Source organism: Eucyclogobius newberryi, unplaced genomic scaffold (assembly GCF_026437365.1).
Source record: "Eucyclogobius newberryi isolate DKJ021-1_F unplaced genomic scaffold, fEucNew1.0.hap1 SCAF_1, whole genome shotgun sequence".
Taxonomy (NCBI): Eukaryota; Metazoa; Chordata; class Actinopteri; order Gobiiformes; family Gobiidae; genus Eucyclogobius; species Eucyclogobius newberryi.
In genome coordinates, this window is record NW_027315723.1 from 6,722,848 (window position 1) to 6,743,499 (window position 20,652).

Below are 20,652 nucleotides of genomic sequence, written 5' to 3' on the forward strand. Positions count from 1 at the left end.
AATAATCTATCAGCGACAGCATCTTCTCCGACGTAACTTTGGCCTGTTCCTCATGACACGCTAACAAGCTTGTCTGTGGATGTATAATCAAAAGCCTGATAGGAAATTGCAAATGAAATCCATTAAATATAATGGCAAGTATATTATATCTATGCTCTATACATGATACGTCATGGTGGATGCGTCGCATCAAACGCGCTGTCCAAAAGTAGACCCACAATCCAGCGAAAATGAGTAAAAAACAAAAGCATTTTAGCAAAGGGGAAAAGGCCAAGTGAGGAGCAGACGAGGAGCCAGCGAGGAATTTGGACACGTCTCCTGGGCCAGCATTCTGCAACTGCTGCATGATCACCTGTTTTTACTTTTATAAGAGTTTGAGCGCTACTTCCCATGCGCAAAAGATCCGCGAACTGCGTGTCAATGGATCCACGACCCATTAAACCGGGCGAATCGAGCATGTGCAACAAGAGGATCAGCTGTTGGAGATTGAATGCAACAACTCTGCACATTCTGGATGAAAATCAAGCCAGAATACCCTGACATCGCCACAAGAGCACTAAAACCCTTACTACCATTTCCAACATCCTGTGTGAAGCGGCTTTTCTGCAGTTACGGCAACAAGACAAAACTAGAAACACACTGCGGTGTCATTGTCTCCATCACTCCTGATGGGACCATCTCATTGCACAGAAACAAGCGCAGGGCTCCCACTGATTCAGCTTGTGGTGAGTTGTAATTTCTATGCACTTATTTTTGCCATATTTATGTGATGAGCTTCCACCAGTCAGAAGAACAGTGAGGACATGTGTAACTGTACCTTATGTTGCTCCAATTCGGATCTTTTGGTATGGTACACTTAAAAATGTACAAACGCGTCTTTTGAGAACATTTCGTCTTCCGAGCTGAATCGAATGGAAGCCTAAGCCCCACCCACTTGCGCGCAAGTTAACCTGAACGCGACATAAACTGGCACACCGGTCCATGAAAATAAAACCTACATTATTCCGGTCCGTGGTGCAAAAAAGGTTGGGGACCCCTGGTCTAAGGGACAGGGGACTCCCGGGACATCGTCCCTCGCACCTGCTCCCCATCCTCAATCAACGCACCCAAGTCACTCCTCCCCGTGGCACGGCGCACCTCCTCCGCTCCCAATAAGTGCACAGCCGGTCCCATTTAAACCTCATGCAGTTGCCTCGGCGGCTTCAGACCGTACTGCGACCCACCACCTCCTCTCCTCCTCCTCTGCATCCCTCTCATCCTAATCCTCCTCTCTACCCTCACACCATATCTACCACCACCAGTCTCCAGGCCCTGGGGAGACATCTCATTTAATCAGATTATGGAGTGCCCATAATCGTCATGTCTGGGGTCGTCGGGGTCGTCGGGGTCTGAGCGCCAAATAACCTTCATAATAAAGCTTGCTAAATAATCTTTTCTGTGTTTTTCCAGGGTGAAATGGCACAACAGAGAGCTTCACTGCACTACAAAGAGCCTCTCTGAGTGCTCTCCTCTACCCTCGCTCAAGGAGAACTGTGGATCACTTTTCCAGTGTAAACGTAACAATGTCCAGGATAACAAATTGACTTGATATGCATATTGGCTTGATTGATTTGTGCACTTTCCTGGTTTGTATGACTCTTTTGATGTGTTACTGTTCATAAACTAATATACTGCTCATTGTTTCTCCAACAGGACTGGAACTGGAAGACAGAAACTCTGAGGAAAAAGTCACAACTGAAACGTGGCAAAACAGTTTTCTCAATTTATTCTTATTTTACTCTAAAAAATCTGAATAAATGTTTAATCATGGGACACGTTTTTACAAAAGGAATATTTACTATTTTTATATAAAACCAATACAAAACATACAAAAACATCTCTGTACACACCCTTTTCCCCTCATTTCTGTTTCAGTGAAAATCAGTAAAATGTGCACCACAAACAGGAAACAAATGCCCTGTGAGTTTTATTATTACAATTCTAATATTTATCAGACATTTGAGCAAAGTGCAGCAAAAAACAGGCCTCTTTACGAATGGAGCGAGTCCTGGACTGGATAGAGAAGATCCAGATTACAAAAGATGAAGAAGCACCAACGTTTTTCCTGAAATTTTGATTTTAACTAAATTTACATCAGACAAAAACAGCAGAAAAAACAAACGTCCAACAGATCTGGAGAGAGCCAGCTTCCCCTCAATGTTCCCTGAAAATACTGGATTTGACTGTGTCCTGGTTTAGACCGGATTTAGTCCTGGTTTAGTCCTGTTTCAACCCTGATTTAGACTGGGTTTAATCCTTCGTTCAGTTTTAGTTTGTCCTGATTTAGTCCATAGTTAGTCTTGGTTTGGACCAGGTTCATCACCATTTTCCAGGTATCGGGGTGCCACACTCGTACCAGGAGACATAGTTCACGTGAGAGCGCCCCCCGATGGAGCCAAAGTGAACAGGCTCCTGTCGCATCGCCCTGTAGAACCCTGCAGAGAGAGAGAGAGGTTAGCAAGGGTGGGCAAACTACGGCCTGCGGACCACATATGGCCCGTTTGTCTTTATATTTCTGGCCCGCCAAACAGGCGGAAATATCCAATATTGATATTTTTAAAAATGTTCACACCAATGATCGCGGGCCAGCCTCTGCTACTTGCCTGGATTTGAATATGGCCCTCGGAGGAAAATAATTGCCCACCCCTGGGTTAGAGCGACGGGGGGCATCTGACTCACAAGAAGGGCATCTGGGGCATATTTGCTTTCTTCAGTGAAAATACTGGTCCCATTGAGGGAGGACACAGAATTGAACATAAGTCAAATTTGTGTTATTAATAAATGTATTTATTTTATGCCATGAACAGTCTGAACTTAAATTAAGCCATTTGATGCATCGTACCCAAGCCCCCAGGGAGCAAGAGGGTCGTGCTCGCTAGCGCATGTTGCTAGTTTAGCCTTTAGCGGCTAGGTACATCCTGTCTGTGTAAGTAGCATCAAGTGAAGCATTATTTCAATTTGTTGGATGATTTGAAACATCTGAGTTTGACATGCAAAAAAAAAAAAAAGAATCAGGAAGGGATAAAACACTTATTCACACCACTGTTATATAGGAGACAAATCACAATAGTCTTCTTTATTCTCCTGGTTTCACTGAAAATTAATCATCCCTCCTCTTATGTCAACCGTTTAGTTTTGGTCAAAATAATGATGAAGTTTCTGCGGAAGAGAGATGCCTCATTGGCTCAGAAAAATAAATATATCCACAGGGTTCTGAGTGAATCCCCAACAATAATAACGATTATTCTGTGCTAATATTACTAGCACAGAATAATCATTATTGTTGCCTCAACTTCCCAATTTAAATTGAATATTTCCAGATAAGCGATTGGCTGATAGTGGAGGACACGTCACGCATGGTAAAAGCTGTGCCCTGTTTTTGCCTCAAAAAAGTGATCACCAAAACATTCTTATTTAGATTCCCTGATTAATGTATATCACGTCAGCAGAAAAGAGGTCAGTGCATTGGTGGGAATCCATTAACTGCACTGAAACATCCACTGGGCCAGTGCTAGTACCTGTCCTCTCCTGGAGCTGGTCGGATCGGAGTCGTCGCCCTGTTTTTCCATCAAGAAAAGAGTCAACAAACTGACAGTGGTCCTCCCCAAAACCAGACTGGTCCCCGATGTTGTAGAATTTACCTGGAAAACAAAATGGAAATAAATGAATTAACCAAGACTGACAGAAGGATTTTACCAGGTTCAACCCAGGTCTAAATCAGGTCTTAACCAGCAATTAAACCAGACCTAAAACAGGGTCCAAACCAGCAATAAACCAGGACTATACAAGGTCAAAACTACAACTGAACCTGAACTAAACCAGGACTAAACCAGCAATAAACCAGGACTACACAAGGTCAAAACTACAACTGAACCTGAACTAAACCAGGACTAAACCTGCAATAAACCAGGTCTTACCACCGAGCGAGTCGCTGAGGTAGATCTTGTATCGGAGCGAGTTGCAGAGCTGGACTCCCACAAACTTCCTGTACCACGTCCTCTTCACAAACTGGCGCCCCCTGCAGTCTGAGGAGGAGTCTGCGGCAAACGGGAACTCGGTCCAGATCGCGGCTTTTCCTGCGAGGTTCTCACTCACCCGAGGATCCGCTGGAAAGAAACCAAGTCATCTGTGTGAGGATAATTGTTCATGATTTGGTGAACATCTCACAATAGCCATGTTTCCACTGGTTCTTTGAAGCACATCCGTTTTCTACTGTCTAAAGTGAACTGTACCAGGAGGAGGAGCTACACATAGCGGGAGAATTGCATTAGAGACACCGCAGACTCGGGTGAAAACTAGACAGCAAAAAGAAGACATAAACTGGTCATAAACCGCTGTATTACCATTGATAATAATAGTTATATGTTATACTGAGCTGACATGCTTGATAAAATAACGCTAGCACACGTTACAACAAATGTTTCCCGTTTATCGATGCACGAGACTTGCATCAAGATAGAAACTAATTTCCAGTACACAATGCATCTAAGATTATACATTACACAGAGAGTCGTAGACGTTTAATAAATGCAGACAAATCTTAGGATAAACAGGAACTAGTTTGTTGTTCACTGGAGCTTTAGCCAAGTCTCAAATGGCCACAAACTACTACTTACTACTTTTGTAAATTGTAAACCATAAGCCTCATGATTACAAACTTAAAATCCAGGTACAGTTAGGATTTTGTTTGATAAGAAACATTTGTTTGTTTGGTGACGTCAGTTGCTCACAGCAGAGCTCTGCTTCTGGACCAGGCTGAAAAGCTCTAGGCGGTCTAGGGACCAGAACCAGTTCAAACTTGGCTTTTGTCTCTTATTGTCACATTTCTCACCAGATTCTGTGTTGAACTCGACTGGTTCCGATTCTGGTCCAGACCCAAGATCATTTTTCGGCTTCACTTTGAACTCATAACTGAAACAAAAAACAAGTTTAGACCTGGTTTAGAAAACGTTTAGATGCCGTTATTTGTCTTGATGTGGACTTGCGTTGGTTGTTCCAGTTCTTGGTCTTGGTTTAGTCCTCATTGAGTCAGGTTTAGTTTTGGGTTTAGTCCTGGTTTAGTCACAATACTGATGTTGTGTATATAACTGCCTGCAGGACATTTGAATGCCTCATGCACTGAGTGTTTGAGCTGCAGAAGGCTTTGTGCAGTGGTCACTCTCTCACATCATCAATACAAGATCAACTGGTGAAATATAATGCATCACTGGATGGAAATAAATCTTTTAATATTGCAGAAGCTTATTGGAACTATATGCCACACTGTGCGCTGTAATCAAAGCTAAAGGTGGTTCTACCTAATATGTGAATTATTTTTTCTGTGGCGACTCTTCTTTTTGATAGGCAGTGTATGAGAGTGAATTCACCCAAAGTCTTAGTTCAGTAACTTAGTCAACCCTGGACCAGTGGTGGTTTGGTCTTGGTCTAGTCCTGGGTCAGTACCTGGACTCTGGCCTCAGGTTCTCTACTGCGGTGTGGGTCTGGTTGGTGGTGAGAACGGAGACTTTTTCTCCATCTGGACCTTTAGACGTCGAGATCACCTCGTACTCTGGAAGAGAAAAGGGACAGAGACATTTAAACCTTCCATTCTCGAGTTATAGTCCTGGTAAGAACCCGCTTTAATCTGATTTTAGTCCTGGTTTAGTACCTGTTGAGTCATTGGTCTTGTCCCAGTCCAAAATGACGAATGATGGGCAGCCCTCGACGGTTACCACAGTGACATTGGAGGGCGGGGCTCTGGGGGGAGCAGAGGCGTGTGATTGGCCACCTTCCTTCTCACTGTCATCGGTGGGAAAATAGTCGAGAGACGCGGTGATGGAGCAGGGCTCGTCCGGACGCTTCCCGGTCTGGTAAACCACGTGAGGGGCTGCAAAGTAAAGCATAAATATCATATTCTTATAATTCACACAGGAGACGTCCTGACAACATTGCAGATTTGGAAGAAAAACTGAGAAATATCACATTCAAATGCTCCTTGTTTAGACGATGGACTTAAAAAGCGGTTTAAAGAATGGTTTTATGTAAATGAGTTGTTTTTTTGGTTCCTTCACTTTCTCTCTCTTTTGCTCTCACTTGTTCTCTCCTTTCTTTTTGACGGTATAGCGTAAAACACATACTTTGAAGACGTATAACTACAGTAGGTGGCGGTAAATGCACCTTCAGTTGTTCTTCTATAGATGCTAATTACATCAGTTGGCGTTAGCATTTAGCCCACAGTATTCTTGGATTTATACAAATATGTGCTGTTATCCTTCTCCATGTCTTTGTGTCTGTATTTGGTACAATATAACTCCTAAAGTTGAAGTCAGGAGCCCCGTGTTCACTAATACAACCGGAAAAAGGATGACGTGGTGCGGCGGCTTCTGGAATAAAGTGAATAGAAAGTCTGTTGAGGTCTTTTGGCACAATGTAGAGACACTAAAGCTTTACCACTGAGCCACAACGACAAGAGCAAAGACTGGATTTAATGATTAGAATTAGAACCAGAACCAACATGTAAGCATACATTACTGAAAGTACTATTAACAGTCATAATTCGCTAGCATCTCCATAGAACAGTGGACGCAGCGGTCATTACAAGAAATCGTGATATAAATTCTAAAAACACTGTGTGGTAAAACTTTACTTAAATTATTTATCCAACTAAGCCTGTTTTCCCATCACTTCTGGTGCTGAATCTTTGCTGGACACTGAGTGGACTGCATCAACCTTGCTGTGCACTCAAAGTCATTTTGATTGGCTGAGATCAGCTCTCTACCTCGTGCTTCTACAATCTGAGCGGACAGCAGCTTCTTTCACAGGTCTGTGCATATGTGTCTGTGCCTCAAACCACTCTGACTAAACCTGTGTGGGAATCTTGGATGGTTTGAGGTTGGACCTGCACATGTGCGAGGGGAAGCGAAGAACTATCTTTTAGAGACAAGTCTTTGTTGGTAGTGAAGGCTCTGTTCACGTTGCCAGCTAAAGGCCGTAGTTATTTTATGACTTGGTTTACGGATTTTTAAATGAAATATATTGAACAGGCGGACGAAATATAAATATAATTTCAAAAGATTTTTTCTTCCTGGTTTACCCAAAACGCACCAGGAGGAGGAGGGGGAGGGGCGGGGTAGAGGTGAGTGTAACAGTAGATTTAGTTTGTTTTACATTGGTAGAACTGACGCTTCTAAGTGTGCACTCTAAGTCACGGCAAAACACGCTAAAGAAAATGAGGTAAACGGTTTTAAAATGCGTATTTGCGATATAAAGGCGCGCAGCAGACAGGGAAACGGGCGCGCGCTCGCCGGGGCTGCGCAGGGACGGAGCGGCTCCGTCACGCTTCACGCGCTCTCATCTTTTGACTTAATACCGCTTTTTATATTTCATTTACTGCTATTTTGCGTTGTCGGCAGGATTTTATTAAAAAAAAAACAATAATAATCAATTTTATTCATATTATATAAATCAATAATCTAAGTGCGGCGGATCCGTAAACCAAGTCATAAAATAACTGCGGCCTAAATATTGATGATCCCCCTAAGTCTGCGTGACCATCCAATCACCGCACACTCCATCCATTCATTTTCGACCGCTTGTTCCCTTTCGGGGTCACGGGTGACTGGAGCCTATCCCAGTGACTTTGGGCCTTAGGCGGGGTACACTACGGTACTTCAATAGAATCCTGTTTCTGCCGGTAAATAAGAAGTAAAAGCCAACATTTGGAGTTTAAGAGTTTAAAACAGTAGCTCAGTTGCTGTTCGATGGGGGTTGAATAGCCAAAACTAGCTCAATGTGTCCCGGACCAACCCTAAACGCTCTCTCCCGCTTCTCTTCACAGCTCCAGGACTCGTCAGGACAACACTTATCTTTAGTCTTTCATCATTGTCCTAAATGGGCTTCCGTACTGTGCCGCACACTGCAGCGTTTGTGTGTTTTTACCCGTGTATCGTTTCTTTCCCTGCGTGTCCAGGTCGGAGGACGGCTGAGGCTGGAACAGCTCCGACTCCTCCCAGGACTGGTGCCTTGAGGCTGGGGTGGTAACCTGAGCAGGGCCCCTGAGTCTGGAGCCTCGGGGGGCCCTCCGTGTGGTGGTGGTGGTGGTGGTGGTGGTGGTAGTGGTGGTGGGTTCAGTAGAAGTAGTAGTGGGCTCTGGAGTTGTAGTAGTTGTAGTAGTTGTAGTTGTAGTAGTTGTGGACTTGGTGGATTTGGGTTTTAACTTGAAGAGTCTCAATTGGTCGCTGTCCTTTAAATTTTGGATTTTATCTGCAAAAAAATGGGAACATTTAACACACAAAAACCCTGTATATTTGAGTTTGTGAGTTTCCTCCAGTTTGAGCCTCACCGGTCTCAGAGTCTTGGGTCAGAACCAGGTTTGGTCTCTTGTTCAGAGCGATGGAGGGACGAGCGCCTGGAAATGTACAAGAAAAAACACATTTGACTTAACATTATGGTAGAAACTAGAGAATAATTATATCAGAAGACTTAATTAACTTAATTAACCTAATCAGACTAGACCCAGCCTTTATTGGATTTTGACAATTCCCGTTCCCGTCACTGGCTCTGCTGTGTTTGAATTGATTTAAAGATTTTACAGATGATTTTTAATAAGAGATAAAGCGAGCAGCATCTTTTAAATCGCTTTTGAAAACATACTTTTATTGCCTTTTATTTTAAGTGTTTTTTCAAACTCACTTATTACATATCAATTGACCTGGAAATGGCTTCTTTTAGTACAGTTTGTGTGTCTCTTTGTCTTAATCTAATGTATTTGAATCTGTTTGTGTCCGTGTATCGTGCGTTTATTGTTGTGAAGCAATAACTCAGTAAAAATACTACATTAATACAAAAATAGTATTATCATAATCTGCCCCTGTACACAGACTTTACAGCTCTGATCCTGGTTTAGTCCTGGTTTAGTTCTGGTTTATTCCTGGTTTAGTCCTGGTTTAGTCCTGGTTTATGCCTGGTTTAGACCTGGTTTAGTCCTGGTTTAGTCCTGGTTGAGTCCTGGTTGAGTCTTGGTTTAGACCTGGTTTAGACCTGGTTTAGACCTGGTTTAGTCCTGGTTTAGACCTGGTTTAGTCCTGGTTTAGTCCTGGTTGAGTCCTGGTTTAGACCTGGTTTAGACTTGGTTGAGTCCTGGTTTAGACCTGGTTTAGTCCTGGTTTAGTCCTGGTTTAGACCTGGTTTAGTCCTGGTTTAGTCCTGGTTTAGACCTGGTTTAGACCTGGTTTAGACCTGGTTTAGTCCTGGTTTAGTCCTGGTTTAGACCTGGTTTAGTCCTGGTTTAGTCCTGGTTTAGACCTGGTTTAGACCTGGTTTAGACCTGGTTTAGTCCTGGTTTAGTCCTGGTTTAGACCTGGTTTAGTCCTGGTTTAGTCCTGGTTTAGACCTGGTTTAGACCTGGTTTAGTCCTGGTTTAGACCTGGTTTAGACCTGGTTTAGACCTGGTTTAGTCCTGGTTTAGTCCTGGTTTAGACCTGGTTTAGACCTGGTTTAGACCTGGTTTAGTCCTGGTTTAGTCCTGGTTTAGACCTGGTTTAGTCCTGGTTGAGTCCTGGTTTAGACCTGGTTTAGTCCTGGTTTAGTCCTGGTTTAGACCTGGTTTAGTCCTGGTTGAGTCCTGGTTTAGACCTGGTTTAGACCTGGTTTAGTCCTGGTTTAGGTTTAGATGTCTTTCATTTTGCTTTTCACATGCATTAATATACAATCTGTTTAAACCAAGTTAAACTGGCACAAAAAGAAAATAAACCAGTAACAGTAGTTTTTTTAGTAAAAGTATTAGTCAAATGACACGTGAGGATCAGGTTTAAACCCAGAGGAACGACGTCTACATGAGGAACAAAAGTATCTGTGGAACAAAAGTATCTGAGGAACAAAAGTATCTGTGGAATAAAAGTATCTGAGGAACAAAAGTATCTGAGGAACAAAAGTATCTGTGGAATAAAAGTATCTGTGGAACAAAAGTATCTGTGGAATAAAAGTATCTGTGGAACAAAAGTATCTGTGGAATAAAAGTATCTGTGGAACAAAAGTATCTGTGGAACAAAAGTATCTGAGGAACAAAAGTATCTGTGGAACAAAAGTATCTGAGGAACAAAAGTATCTGAGGAACAAAAGTATCTGTGGAATAAAAGTATCTGTGGAACAAAAGTATCTGTGGAACAAAAGTATCTGAGGAACAAAAGTATCTGAGGAACAAAAGTATCTGTGGAATAAAAGTATCTGTGGAACAAAAGTATCTGTGGAATAAAAGTATCTGTGGAATAAAAGTATCTGAGGAACAAAAGTATCTGAGGAACAAAAGTATCTGTGGAATAAAAGTATCTGTGGAACAAAAGTATCTGTGGAATAAAAGTATCTGTGGAACAAAAGTATCTGTGGAATAAAAGTATCTGTGGAACAAAAGTATCTGAGGAACAAAAGTATCTGAGGAACAAAAGTATCTGAGGAACAAAAGTATCTGAGGAACAAAAGTATCTGTGGAATAAAAGTATCTGAGGAACAAAAGTATCTGAGGAACAAAAGTATCTGTGGAATAAAAGTATCTGTGGAACAAAAGTATCCGTGGAATAAAAGTATCTGTGGAATAAAAGTATCTGAGGAACAAAAGTATCTGAGGAACAAAAGTATCTGTGGAATAAAAGTATCTGTGGAACAAAAGTATCTGTGGAATAAAAGTATCTGTGGAACAAAAGTATCTGTGGAATAAAAGTATCTGTGGAACAAAAGTATCTGAGGAACAAAAGTATCTGAGGAACAAAAGTATCTGAGGAACAAAAGTATCTGAGGAACAAAAGTATCTGTTGAATAAAAGTATCAAGACCAGGACTAAACCAGGACCAAGACCAGGACTAAACCAGGACCAAAACAAGGACTAAAACCAAACCTGGACTTATGAGACCAGTAGAGGATCCAAACTCACTCAAAACCTGGTTAAGTCCAGGAACAGTCCTGGTTTAGACCTGGTTTAGACCTGGTTTAAACCTGGTTTAGACCTGGTTTAAACCTGGTTTAGTCTTGGTTTAGTCCTGGTTTAGACCTGGTTTAGACCTGGTTTAGACCTGGTTTAAACCTGGTTTAGTCTTGGTTTAGTCCTGGTTTAGACCTGGTTTAGACCTGGTTTAGACCTGGTTTAAACCTGGTTTAGTCTTGGTTTAGTCCTGGTTTAGACCTGGTTTAGACCTGGTTTAAACCTGGTTTAGTCCTGGTTTAGTCCTGGTTTAGACCTGTTTTAGACCTGGTTTGGTCCTTTACATTCCTTTGACTGAACACACTGTGAAGTTTAGTTTGTTTGAATATTATTCTCAAATAAAGATGTTTTACACCTTCAGCTCAAGTCACAGGACAAACGTTTTATTCATGAAGTACAAGTACAACATAGTACTACAGTTAAAGTACAATAGACCACTCCTGGCCCAATGAGGGATTATTACACCGACTTGAGTGAAGTACAACGTAGTAGTACTGTTTTATTGTATTACTTGGAGCAGAGTTGGATTATTCATTGTTCACATCATATATTTCATAATACGTGGCTGTAGTAAAAGACATGAATGAATGAATATATTGTATATTTATGATGTCACTGTAGTATCATATTCACAGTAAACTGCGTGCGAGTACTGCGTGCGAGTACTGCGTGCGAGTACTGCGTGCGAGTACTGCGTGCGAGTTACTGCGTGCGAGTACTGCGCGCGAGTACTGCGTGCGAGTACTGCGTGCGAGTTACTGCGTGCGAGTACTGCGCGCGAGTACTGCGTGCGAGTACTGCGTGCGAGTTACTGCGTGCGAGTACTGCGTGCGAGTTACTGCGTGCGAGTACTGCGTGCGAGTTGCGAGTACTGCGTGCCATTCAAAGTCATATTTTTCTAACTTCCTGAACGTTATTAAAAGTACTAATACTGTTTATACTCGTATGCACACATGGTTTTACTTCAATCACATGCAGATGGTTTTAAAAAGGCCTAAACGTGATAAAACGGCGGTAAATGTACGCGACATATCCGAGGCCAAACGCATCATAAAAACTATAAAGTCCATAAAACAGACACGTGACTGTTCTTGGTTTAAAATGAGTGAAGTTTGGCTAAATTCTGCTTCGCGCGGATGAAAAGCGACTTATATTTTCACTTTATGGAACGGAATCAAACTCCAGCCAAAAGAAACAAGTAAAACACAAGGAGGCTCTGGACATGTGACTTTCATAGATTAAATGTGTAAAAACAAAACATGTTTGATGAGAATCTGATCAGATATTTTGTTTTTTATTTGAGCTTGAAAGAGGGCGGGGCAGTTGTGTAAGTAATAAAAGACTAAAAGGATAAAAGCCAGCTGAGCCCTGCTGTAAACCAGTCACAAATGTCCTGAGGTTCAGCTGTGGTCATGAGCGCCCTGGGGCAGACTGAGGAGATGTGGCTTCTGTTCTATGCCAGCGGCCGTGCTCATTATTCCAGTTTAACACCATTTGTTTGTCATTTGTGTTCTATTTGTGTGAGTTTTATCGTACTTTTTAAAATATTTCTTTGTTGTATCAGATAAACTGTGTGAGCCCAGAATAAACTAAACCAGGGACTAAAGCAGGACTAAAGCAGGACTAAAGCAGGACTAAACCAGGGACTAAAGCAGGACTAAAGCAGGACTAAAGCAGGACTAAACCAGGGACTAAACCAGGGACTAAAGCAGGACTAAAGCAGGACTAAAGCAGGACTAAACCAGGGACTAAACCAGGGACTAAAGCAGGACTAAACCAGGGACTAAAGCAGGACTAAAGCAGGACTAAAGCAGGACTAAACCAGGGACTAAACCAGGGACTAAAGCAGGACTAAACCAGGGACTAAACCAGGGACTAAACCAGGGACTAAACCAGGGACTAAAGCAGGACTAAACCAGGGACTAAAGCGGGACTAAACCAGGGACAAAAGCAGGACTAAACCAGGGACTAAAGCAGGACTAAACCAGGGACTAAAGCAGGACTAAACCAGGGACTAAAGCAGGACTAAAGCAGGCCTAAACCAGGGACTAAACCAGGGACTAAAGCAGGACTAAACCAGGGACTAAACCAGGGACTAAAGCAGGACTAAACCAGGGACTAAAGCAGGACTAAAGCAGGACTAAAGCAGGACTAAACCAGGGACTAAAGCAGGACTAAACCAGGGACTAAAGCAGGACTAAAGCAGGACTAAAGCAGGACTAAACCAGGGACTAAACCAGGGACTAAACCAGGGACTAAAGCAGGACTAAACCAGGGACTAAAGCGGGACTAAACCAGGGACAAAAGCAGGACTAAACCAGGGACTAAAGCAGGACTAAACCAGGGACTAAAGCAGGACTAAACCAGGGACAAAAGCAGGACTAAACCAGGGACTAAAGCAGGACTAAAGCAGGACTAAACCAGGGACTAAACCAGGAACTAAAGCAGGACTAAAGCAGGACTAAACCAGGGACTAAACCAGGAACTAAAGCAGGACTAAACCAGGGACTAAACCAGGGACTAAAGCAGGACTAAACCAGGGACTAAAGCAGGACTAAAGCAGGACTAAAGCAGGACTAAACCAGGGACTAAAGCGGGACTAAACCAGGGACTAAAGCAGGACTAAACCAGGGACTAAAGCGGGACTAAACCAGGGACAAAAGCAGGACTAAACCAGGGACTAAAGCAGGACTAAAGCAGGACTAAAGCAGGACTAAAGCAGGACTAAACCAGGGACTAAACCAGGGACTAAAGCAGGACTAAACCAGGGACTAAAGCGGGACTAAACCAGGGACAAAAGCAGGACTAAACCAGGGACTAAAGCAGGACTAAACCAGGGACTAAAGCAGGACTAAACCAGGGACAAAAGCAGGACTAAACCAGGGACTAAAGCAGGACTAAACCAGGGACTAAACCAGGGACTAAAGCAGGACTAAACCAGGGACTAAAGCAGGACTAAAGCAGGACTAAACCAGGGACTAAAGCAGGACTAAACCAGGGACTAAAGCAGGACTTAACCAGGGACTAAAGCAGGACTAAACCAGGGACAAAAGCAGGACTAAACCAGGGACTAAAGCAGGACTAAATCAGAGACTAAAGCAGGACTAAACCAGAGACTAAAGCAGGACTAAACCAGGGACTAAAGCAGGACTAAACCAGGGACAAAAGAATGACTAAACCAGGGACTAAAGCAGGACTAAACCAGGGACTAAAGCAGGACTAAACCAATGACTAAAGCAGGACTAAAGGAAGACTAAACCAGGACTAAACCAGGACTCAAATTGGACCAGACCAGAACTAAACCAGGGACTAAACCAGGGACTAAAGCAGGACTAAACCAGGACTCAAATAGGACCAGACTAGAACTAAACCAGGGACTAAACCAGGGACTAAAGCAGGACTAAACCAGGACTCAAATAGGACCAGACTAGAACTAAACCAGGGACTAAACCAGGGACTAAAGCAGGACTAAACCAGGACTCAAATAGGACCAAACCAGAACTAAACCAGGGACTAAAGCAGGACTAAACCAGGACTCAAATAGGACCAAACCAGAACTAAACCAGGGACTAAAGCAGGACTAAACCAGGACTCAAATAGGACCAGAGCAGAACTAAACCAGGACTAAACCAGGGACTAAAGCAGGACTCAAATAGGACCAGAGCAGAACTAAACCAGGATTAAATCAGGACTAAACCAGGACTCAAATAGGACCAGAGCAGAACTAAACCAGGACTAAACCAGGGACTAAAGCAGGACTCAAATAGGACCAGAGCAGAACTAAACCAGGATTAAATCAGGACTAAACCAGGACTCAAATAGGACCAGAGCAGAACTAAACCAGGACTAAACCAGGGACTAAAGCAGGACTCAAATAGGACCAGAGCAGAACTAAACCAGGATTAAATCAGGACTAAACCAGGACTCAAATAGGACCAGAGCAGAACTAAACCAGGACTAAACCAGGGACTAAAGCATGACTCAAATAGGACCAGAGCAGAACTAAACCAGGATTAAATCAGGACTAAACCAGGACTCAAATAGGACCAGAGCAGAACTAAACCAGGACTAAACCAGGGACTAAAGCAGGACTCAAATAGGACCAGAGCAGAACTAAACCAGGATTAAATCAGGACTAAACCAGGACTCAAATAGGACCAGAGCAGAACTAAACCAGGACTAAACCAGGGACTAAAGCAGGACTCAAATAGGACCAGAGCAGAACTAAACCAGGATTAAATCAGGACTAAACCAGGACTCAAATAGGACCAGAGCAGAACTAAACCAGGACTAAACCAGGGACTAAAGCAGGACTCAAATAGGACCAGAGCAGAACTAAACCAGGACTAAACCAGGGACTAAAGCAGGACTCAAATAGGACCAGAGCAGAACTAAACCAGGACTAAACCAGGGACTAAAGCAGGACTCAAATAGGACCAGAGCAGAACTAAACCAGGATTAAATCAGGACTAAACCAGGACTCAAATAGGACCAGAGCAGAACTAAACCAGGACTAAACCAGGGACTAAAGCAGGACTCAAATAGGACCAGAGCAGATTTAATCCTACTAAACCAGGATTAAATCAGGACTAAACCAGGACTCAAATAGGACCAGAGCAGAACTAAACCAGGACTAAACCAGGGACTAAAGCAGGACTCAAATAGGACCAGAGCAGAACTAAACCAGGGACTAAAGCAGGACTAAAGCAGGACTCAAATAGGACCAGAGCAGAACTAAACCAGGACTAAACCAGGACTAGGCCTTGACTTTCCCTCTGTGGGTTCTCAGAGCTGAACATGACCCTCACATGAGAAACACATGTCCAGGATCTGATCTAAACGTTTCCAGACAATGTTAAAAACGTTAAAATCATCTCACGTTACAACAACTGGACGTTTAAACATGAAGAGTGGAGAAACTCAAACCTTCCCACAACGTTATCTCCAAAGACCCAGACCATCAGAACCATTTGAATCACATATTTTCCCCATAGTTTTCATAAAATGTTTGCAGCATAAAAGTTAAATAAATAATAAAGTAATCATAATCACAAAAAGAACTATGACTAATGTTACACAAAGTTCTGCTGTTGATGTTTTGTTGACTAAAAGTAGATCTTTTTTTTTTTTGGACTAAAATTCTATATTTTCGTCTCCTAAAAGTTTTAGATAAAAAAAACTAAAAAACTAAACTAATAAAAACTGAATGAAAAATTAATGAAAGAAATGAGTGGGTACTACATACATTCAATTTTTACTTTTCAGAGCAGAATAAGTTAGTTCAAACTGTCACTAACATGACCTACATCAGCGTCCCATTTCTGTCGACTAAAACTAGACTAAATAGACTAAAAAGAAGAAGAAGAGGTTTTACCCAGTCCGGTCCGGAGTCCTGGGTTGAATCCTTGGTTCAGTAAAGACAGTCGAGGATGTGTTCGGTTGTGAATCGCTGAAAAAAGAAAGAAATGTAATATATTCAGATCCTAAACTTCAGATTTAAGGCATTTCTATTTCTCCTTTTCACCTGCAGTTTCTCACCTTAAAAGAACAAATTAATACATTTGATTTTGTACTTAAATGGTTCTCACCGGGTCGAGGAGGAAACAGAGAGCGACCCATGGGATTCTGAAACAAGGAAACGCAGCGGTTTATTTTAATGGTAAAGGAAGTAAATAAATAACGTGAACAAAAGTGTAAAATGATTTGAAGTTCATACCAGAGCTCTCCCCAGAGGGTTCCGGAGTTTGAACGTTTTTAGTGGAGTTTTATCTAAAAAACACACACAGGAAAAATAATAGAATACATTAAATTCTCAACAGACACAGTTTAATGGGAAAGTCAAAGAGTCTATAACATAATGACATCAGTACATTTAGTTTGATTCAATGAGGCTTTAAAAACACCACAACCATGTTATGGTCCATTTACAGAATCTTTAAAGCTGGAGGAAATAGTAAAGCATAAAACAGTTTCATTGACTAACCGACATCAGGTTTTTAACTCTTTAGAACAAAACATAAGCAGGAATTTGGAATTTTTTTGAATTTTTATTTTCATTACAAAGCATACATACAAACTTGATGTTCCAGCCTCAAAATTGTCATTGTTGTTGTTGTTGTTGTTTTATGGCGGTGGGCATCCGAGTGTTGCATTACCGCAGGAGAAGACCAGGACTAAATCAGGACTAGACCAGGACTAAATTAGGACTAAATCAGGACTAAATTAGGACTAAATTAGGACTAAATCAGGACTAAATTAGGACTAAATCAGGACTAAATTAGGACTAAATCAGGAGAAGACCAGGACTAAATCAGGACTAAATCAGGACTAGACCAGGACTAAATTAGGACTAAATCAGGACTAAATTAGGACTAAATCAGGAGAAGACCAGAACTAAATCAGGACTAAATCAGGACTAGACCAGGACTAAATTAGGACTAAATCAGGACTAGACCAGGACTAAATCAGGACTAAATCAGGACTAGACCAGGACTAAATCAGGACTAAATCAGGAGAGGACCAGGACTAAATCAGGACTAAATCAGGACTAGACCAGGACTAAATCAGGACTAAATCAGGACTAGACCAGGACTAAATCAGGACTAAATCAGGAGAGGACCAGGACTAAATCAGGACTAAATCAGGACTAGACCAGGACTAAATCAGGACTAAATCAGGAGAGGACCAGGACTAAATCAGGACTAAATCAGGAGAGGACCAGGACTAAATCAGGACTAAATCAGGACTAGACCAGGACTAAATCAGGACTAAATCAGGAGAGGACCAGGACTAAATCAGGACTAAATCAGGAGAGGACCAGGACTAAATCAGGACTAAATCAGGAGAGGACCAGGAATTGACCAGGACTAAATCAGGACTAAATCAGGACTAAATCAGGAGAAGACCAGGACTAAATCGGGACTAGACCAGGACTAAATCAGGACTAGGCCAGGACTAAATCAGGACTAGACCAGGACTAAATTAGGACTAATTGTGCTAATGATATAGCACAAACTTTTAAAGGGCTTTACCCCATTGAAATGACATGATCAGCATTAGCTTGAGTATGAAGCTAACTGGAGGCACTGCTCTGACTGAAGCTCTGTTACTTTCATTTGTGCTTTAGTTGAACACAATCTGACGATATAGAACTGACAGCAGGTGATTGACAGATGTAACTCACGGTTGACGTTGGGGCTGTAATGAACTGGTTTGCTCCAGTCGCCGCTGGAAAAGAAACGCTCAATTAGAATTTGAGTTTTAAGTTTGATTTGCTTTATGGAATTGTATTTGTTGCTAAGAGACCAAAGTTCCGTACTGTTGCTGGTCGTGGCGGTTCGACCTCACGCTGAACTCGTAGACCGAGTCCGGGTTCAGGTCCGATAAAACCGTGTCGCTCGTGGGACACCACTCGTACTGCCACCTGCTGGAGCGCTCACGCCAACGCACCGTGTAGAACCTGGAAGAGAAGCAGGACTAAATCAGGACTAAACCAGGAGTAAATCAGGACTAAATCAGGACTAAACCAGGACTAGACCAGGACTAAATCAGGTCTAAATCAGGACTAAATCAGGACTAAATCAGGACTAAACCAGGACTAAACCAGGACTAAATCAGGACTAAACCAGGACTAAACCAGGACTAAACCAGGACTAAATCAGGACTAGACCAGGACTAAATCAGGACTAAACCAGGACTAAATCAGGACAAGACCAGGACTAAATAAGGACTAAATCAGGACTAGATCAGGACTAAATCAGGACTAGGCCAAAACTAAATTAGGACTAAATTAGGACTAAATCCGGACTAAATCAGGACTAAATCAGGACTAAATCAGGAGAAGACCAGGACTAAATCAGGACTAAATCAGGAGAAGACCAGGACTAAATCAAGACTAAATCAGGAGAAGACCAGGACTAAATCAGGACTAGACCAGAACTAAATCAGGACTAAATCCGGACTAAATCAGGACTAAATCAGGACTAAATCAGGACTAGACCAGGACTAAATCTTATTGGAGGACTTAACCAGGTTCCGAGCAGGTTATGTGTTCTGAAGTCTAAACCAGGACTACATCAGGACTAAACCAGAACTCAACCATAAGGTCAAAGAAGGTTTAAACAAGATAAAGCACGTCTCATACCCGTCCTGGAGGCAGTGTCCCAGGATGTCTCCCAGGGGCGTGTGAGGATGTGGGGCCCAGGACAGGAGCGCTGCTGTGGGGCTGACGGAGCGGACCATCAGCCTGAGGGACGCCTGGAGGTCCACTTTACCTGGAGCAGAGACCGAGAGGGGACGCTCAGGTTTAGAAAGACTCAAATGTTCTTGCTTTAAAAAGTATTTCTCACCGGTGCAGTGCGGGTGCAGCTCTGGCTCTGGAATGGCCTGAACAGACAGAAGGTATTTGGGCTCTGCATCTGAAACCAAACACACAAATGACGGTATTGCTAAATGAAAACAACTGTTGAAGCGGGTCTTTGACAGATGGTGCTGAAACCAAAAAAAGAAAGACAATATAGCTGCAAGACATTGGCCGTTTCTAAACCACTAAATCTAAAACTAAACTCTAAATCCATTCTGATTTGATGTATTCACACGTTCTGTGTCCTGGTTTGATCCTGGTGTAAGACTTGCCTGAGCAGCCATTCCCAACACGTTTTGGCAGACAACTTATCAAAACCGTGAGGATCTGGGGCTCGACCGCTGCGGTTCAATTTCCTTTCTAGAGTTTAGAGCAGAGACAGAACCAATCAACGCGACACACTTAACCGGATATTACGTAGCCCATGTCAACTAGGCGTGTTCCGCGTTATCCGTCCCCGAACACAGAAACTGTCTCCTGAATCGCGATGACGCCCTTCGTATAACCGCATCTAACGCACGTTCATCTCGCCGAAGCGAGAGCAGAAGTAAACACTCGGTCACGAGTTGGGTCACGAGCCGGGTCACGAGCCGGGTCACGAGCCGGGTCACGAGCCGGGTCACGAGCCGGTTCACGAGCCGGGTCCGCCATCTTGAATGTTTGGGAACGGGGGGTGGAAAGCGCTACTTCCGTATCTTCAGTGTGACGCGTTAAAACCTCCGACTGGGATTGGTCGGTAAATGGATTACCGATGATTTCATCGGCTCTGACTCCGATTCCAGACCCTTTACGCACTCGAACAGAATGTGGGCGGGGCTGGCGGGTCAGGCAAGTGTAAGCCCACTTTGAGACCTACTGTAGGCTTTGACTGGTCCTGATCTAGTCCAAGTTTAGTTCCCAGTTTTGATGTAGTGAATGAAATGTGAACACAACAAGACAACATCCTAAACTAGAACTCAAACAAGTCTAGCCCTGGTCTAGTCCCGGTCCCGAGTGCCTGAGCAGTGACTTCATGTATTTGTTGAGTCTCGTGTTTCCTCTCGCTGTGTTTACTGTAAATTTCACTTGATTTGCACTTCTTTTTCCTCTTGTTTGAGTCGTGATGATGGATGTTTCCCTCAGGTTTTTCCTCTGTTCAATCTCTCATCAACGTCAGACCAAAGTCAAATACAGATCTGAACTAAGGACTAAACCAGAACCAAACCAGGTCTGAATCAGATCTGAACCAGCTCAAAACCAGGACTAAACTCTTAAATACCAGTTTCGACCTCATGCTTGTTTGAGTTTTTGTCTTTGAGTC

At 42.8% G+C, this 20,652-nt stretch overlaps 1 protein-coding gene across 1 annotated transcript in view; it reads right to left on the reverse strand.

The window, feature by feature from the left end:
* Window positions 1-1,816: 1,816 nt before the first annotated feature.
* LOC140362814 (uncharacterized) overlaps window positions 1,817-20,652 on the reverse strand; it is a 33,132-nt gene continuing 14,296 nt past the window's right edge. The window contains exons 3-17 of the mRNA XM_072449039.1: window positions 19,339-19,407; window positions 19,134-19,263; window positions 18,309-18,449; window positions 18,174-18,217; window positions 16,707-16,759; window positions 16,579-16,615; window positions 16,365-16,439; window positions 8,360-8,425; window positions 7,957-8,280; window positions 5,687-5,905; window positions 5,482-5,587; window positions 4,871-4,950; window positions 3,957-4,145; window positions 3,558-3,680; window positions 1,817-2,474 (exon numbers count right to left, since the gene is read on the reverse strand). Coding sequence (XP_072305140.1) covers window positions 2,359-2,474; window positions 3,558-3,680; window positions 3,957-4,145; window positions 4,871-4,950; window positions 5,482-5,587; window positions 5,687-5,905; window positions 7,957-8,280; window positions 8,360-8,425; window positions 16,365-16,439; window positions 16,579-16,615; window positions 16,707-16,759; window positions 18,174-18,217; window positions 18,309-18,449; window positions 19,134-19,263; window positions 19,339-19,407 — 1,772 coding nt within the window. The 3' untranslated portion in view covers window positions 1,817-2,358. The remainder of the gene's footprint in view (window positions 2,475-3,557; window positions 3,681-3,956; window positions 4,146-4,870; window positions 4,951-5,481; window positions 5,588-5,686; window positions 5,906-7,956; window positions 8,281-8,359; window positions 8,426-16,364; window positions 16,440-16,578; window positions 16,616-16,706; window positions 16,760-18,173; window positions 18,218-18,308; window positions 18,450-19,133; window positions 19,264-19,338; window positions 19,408-20,652) is intronic.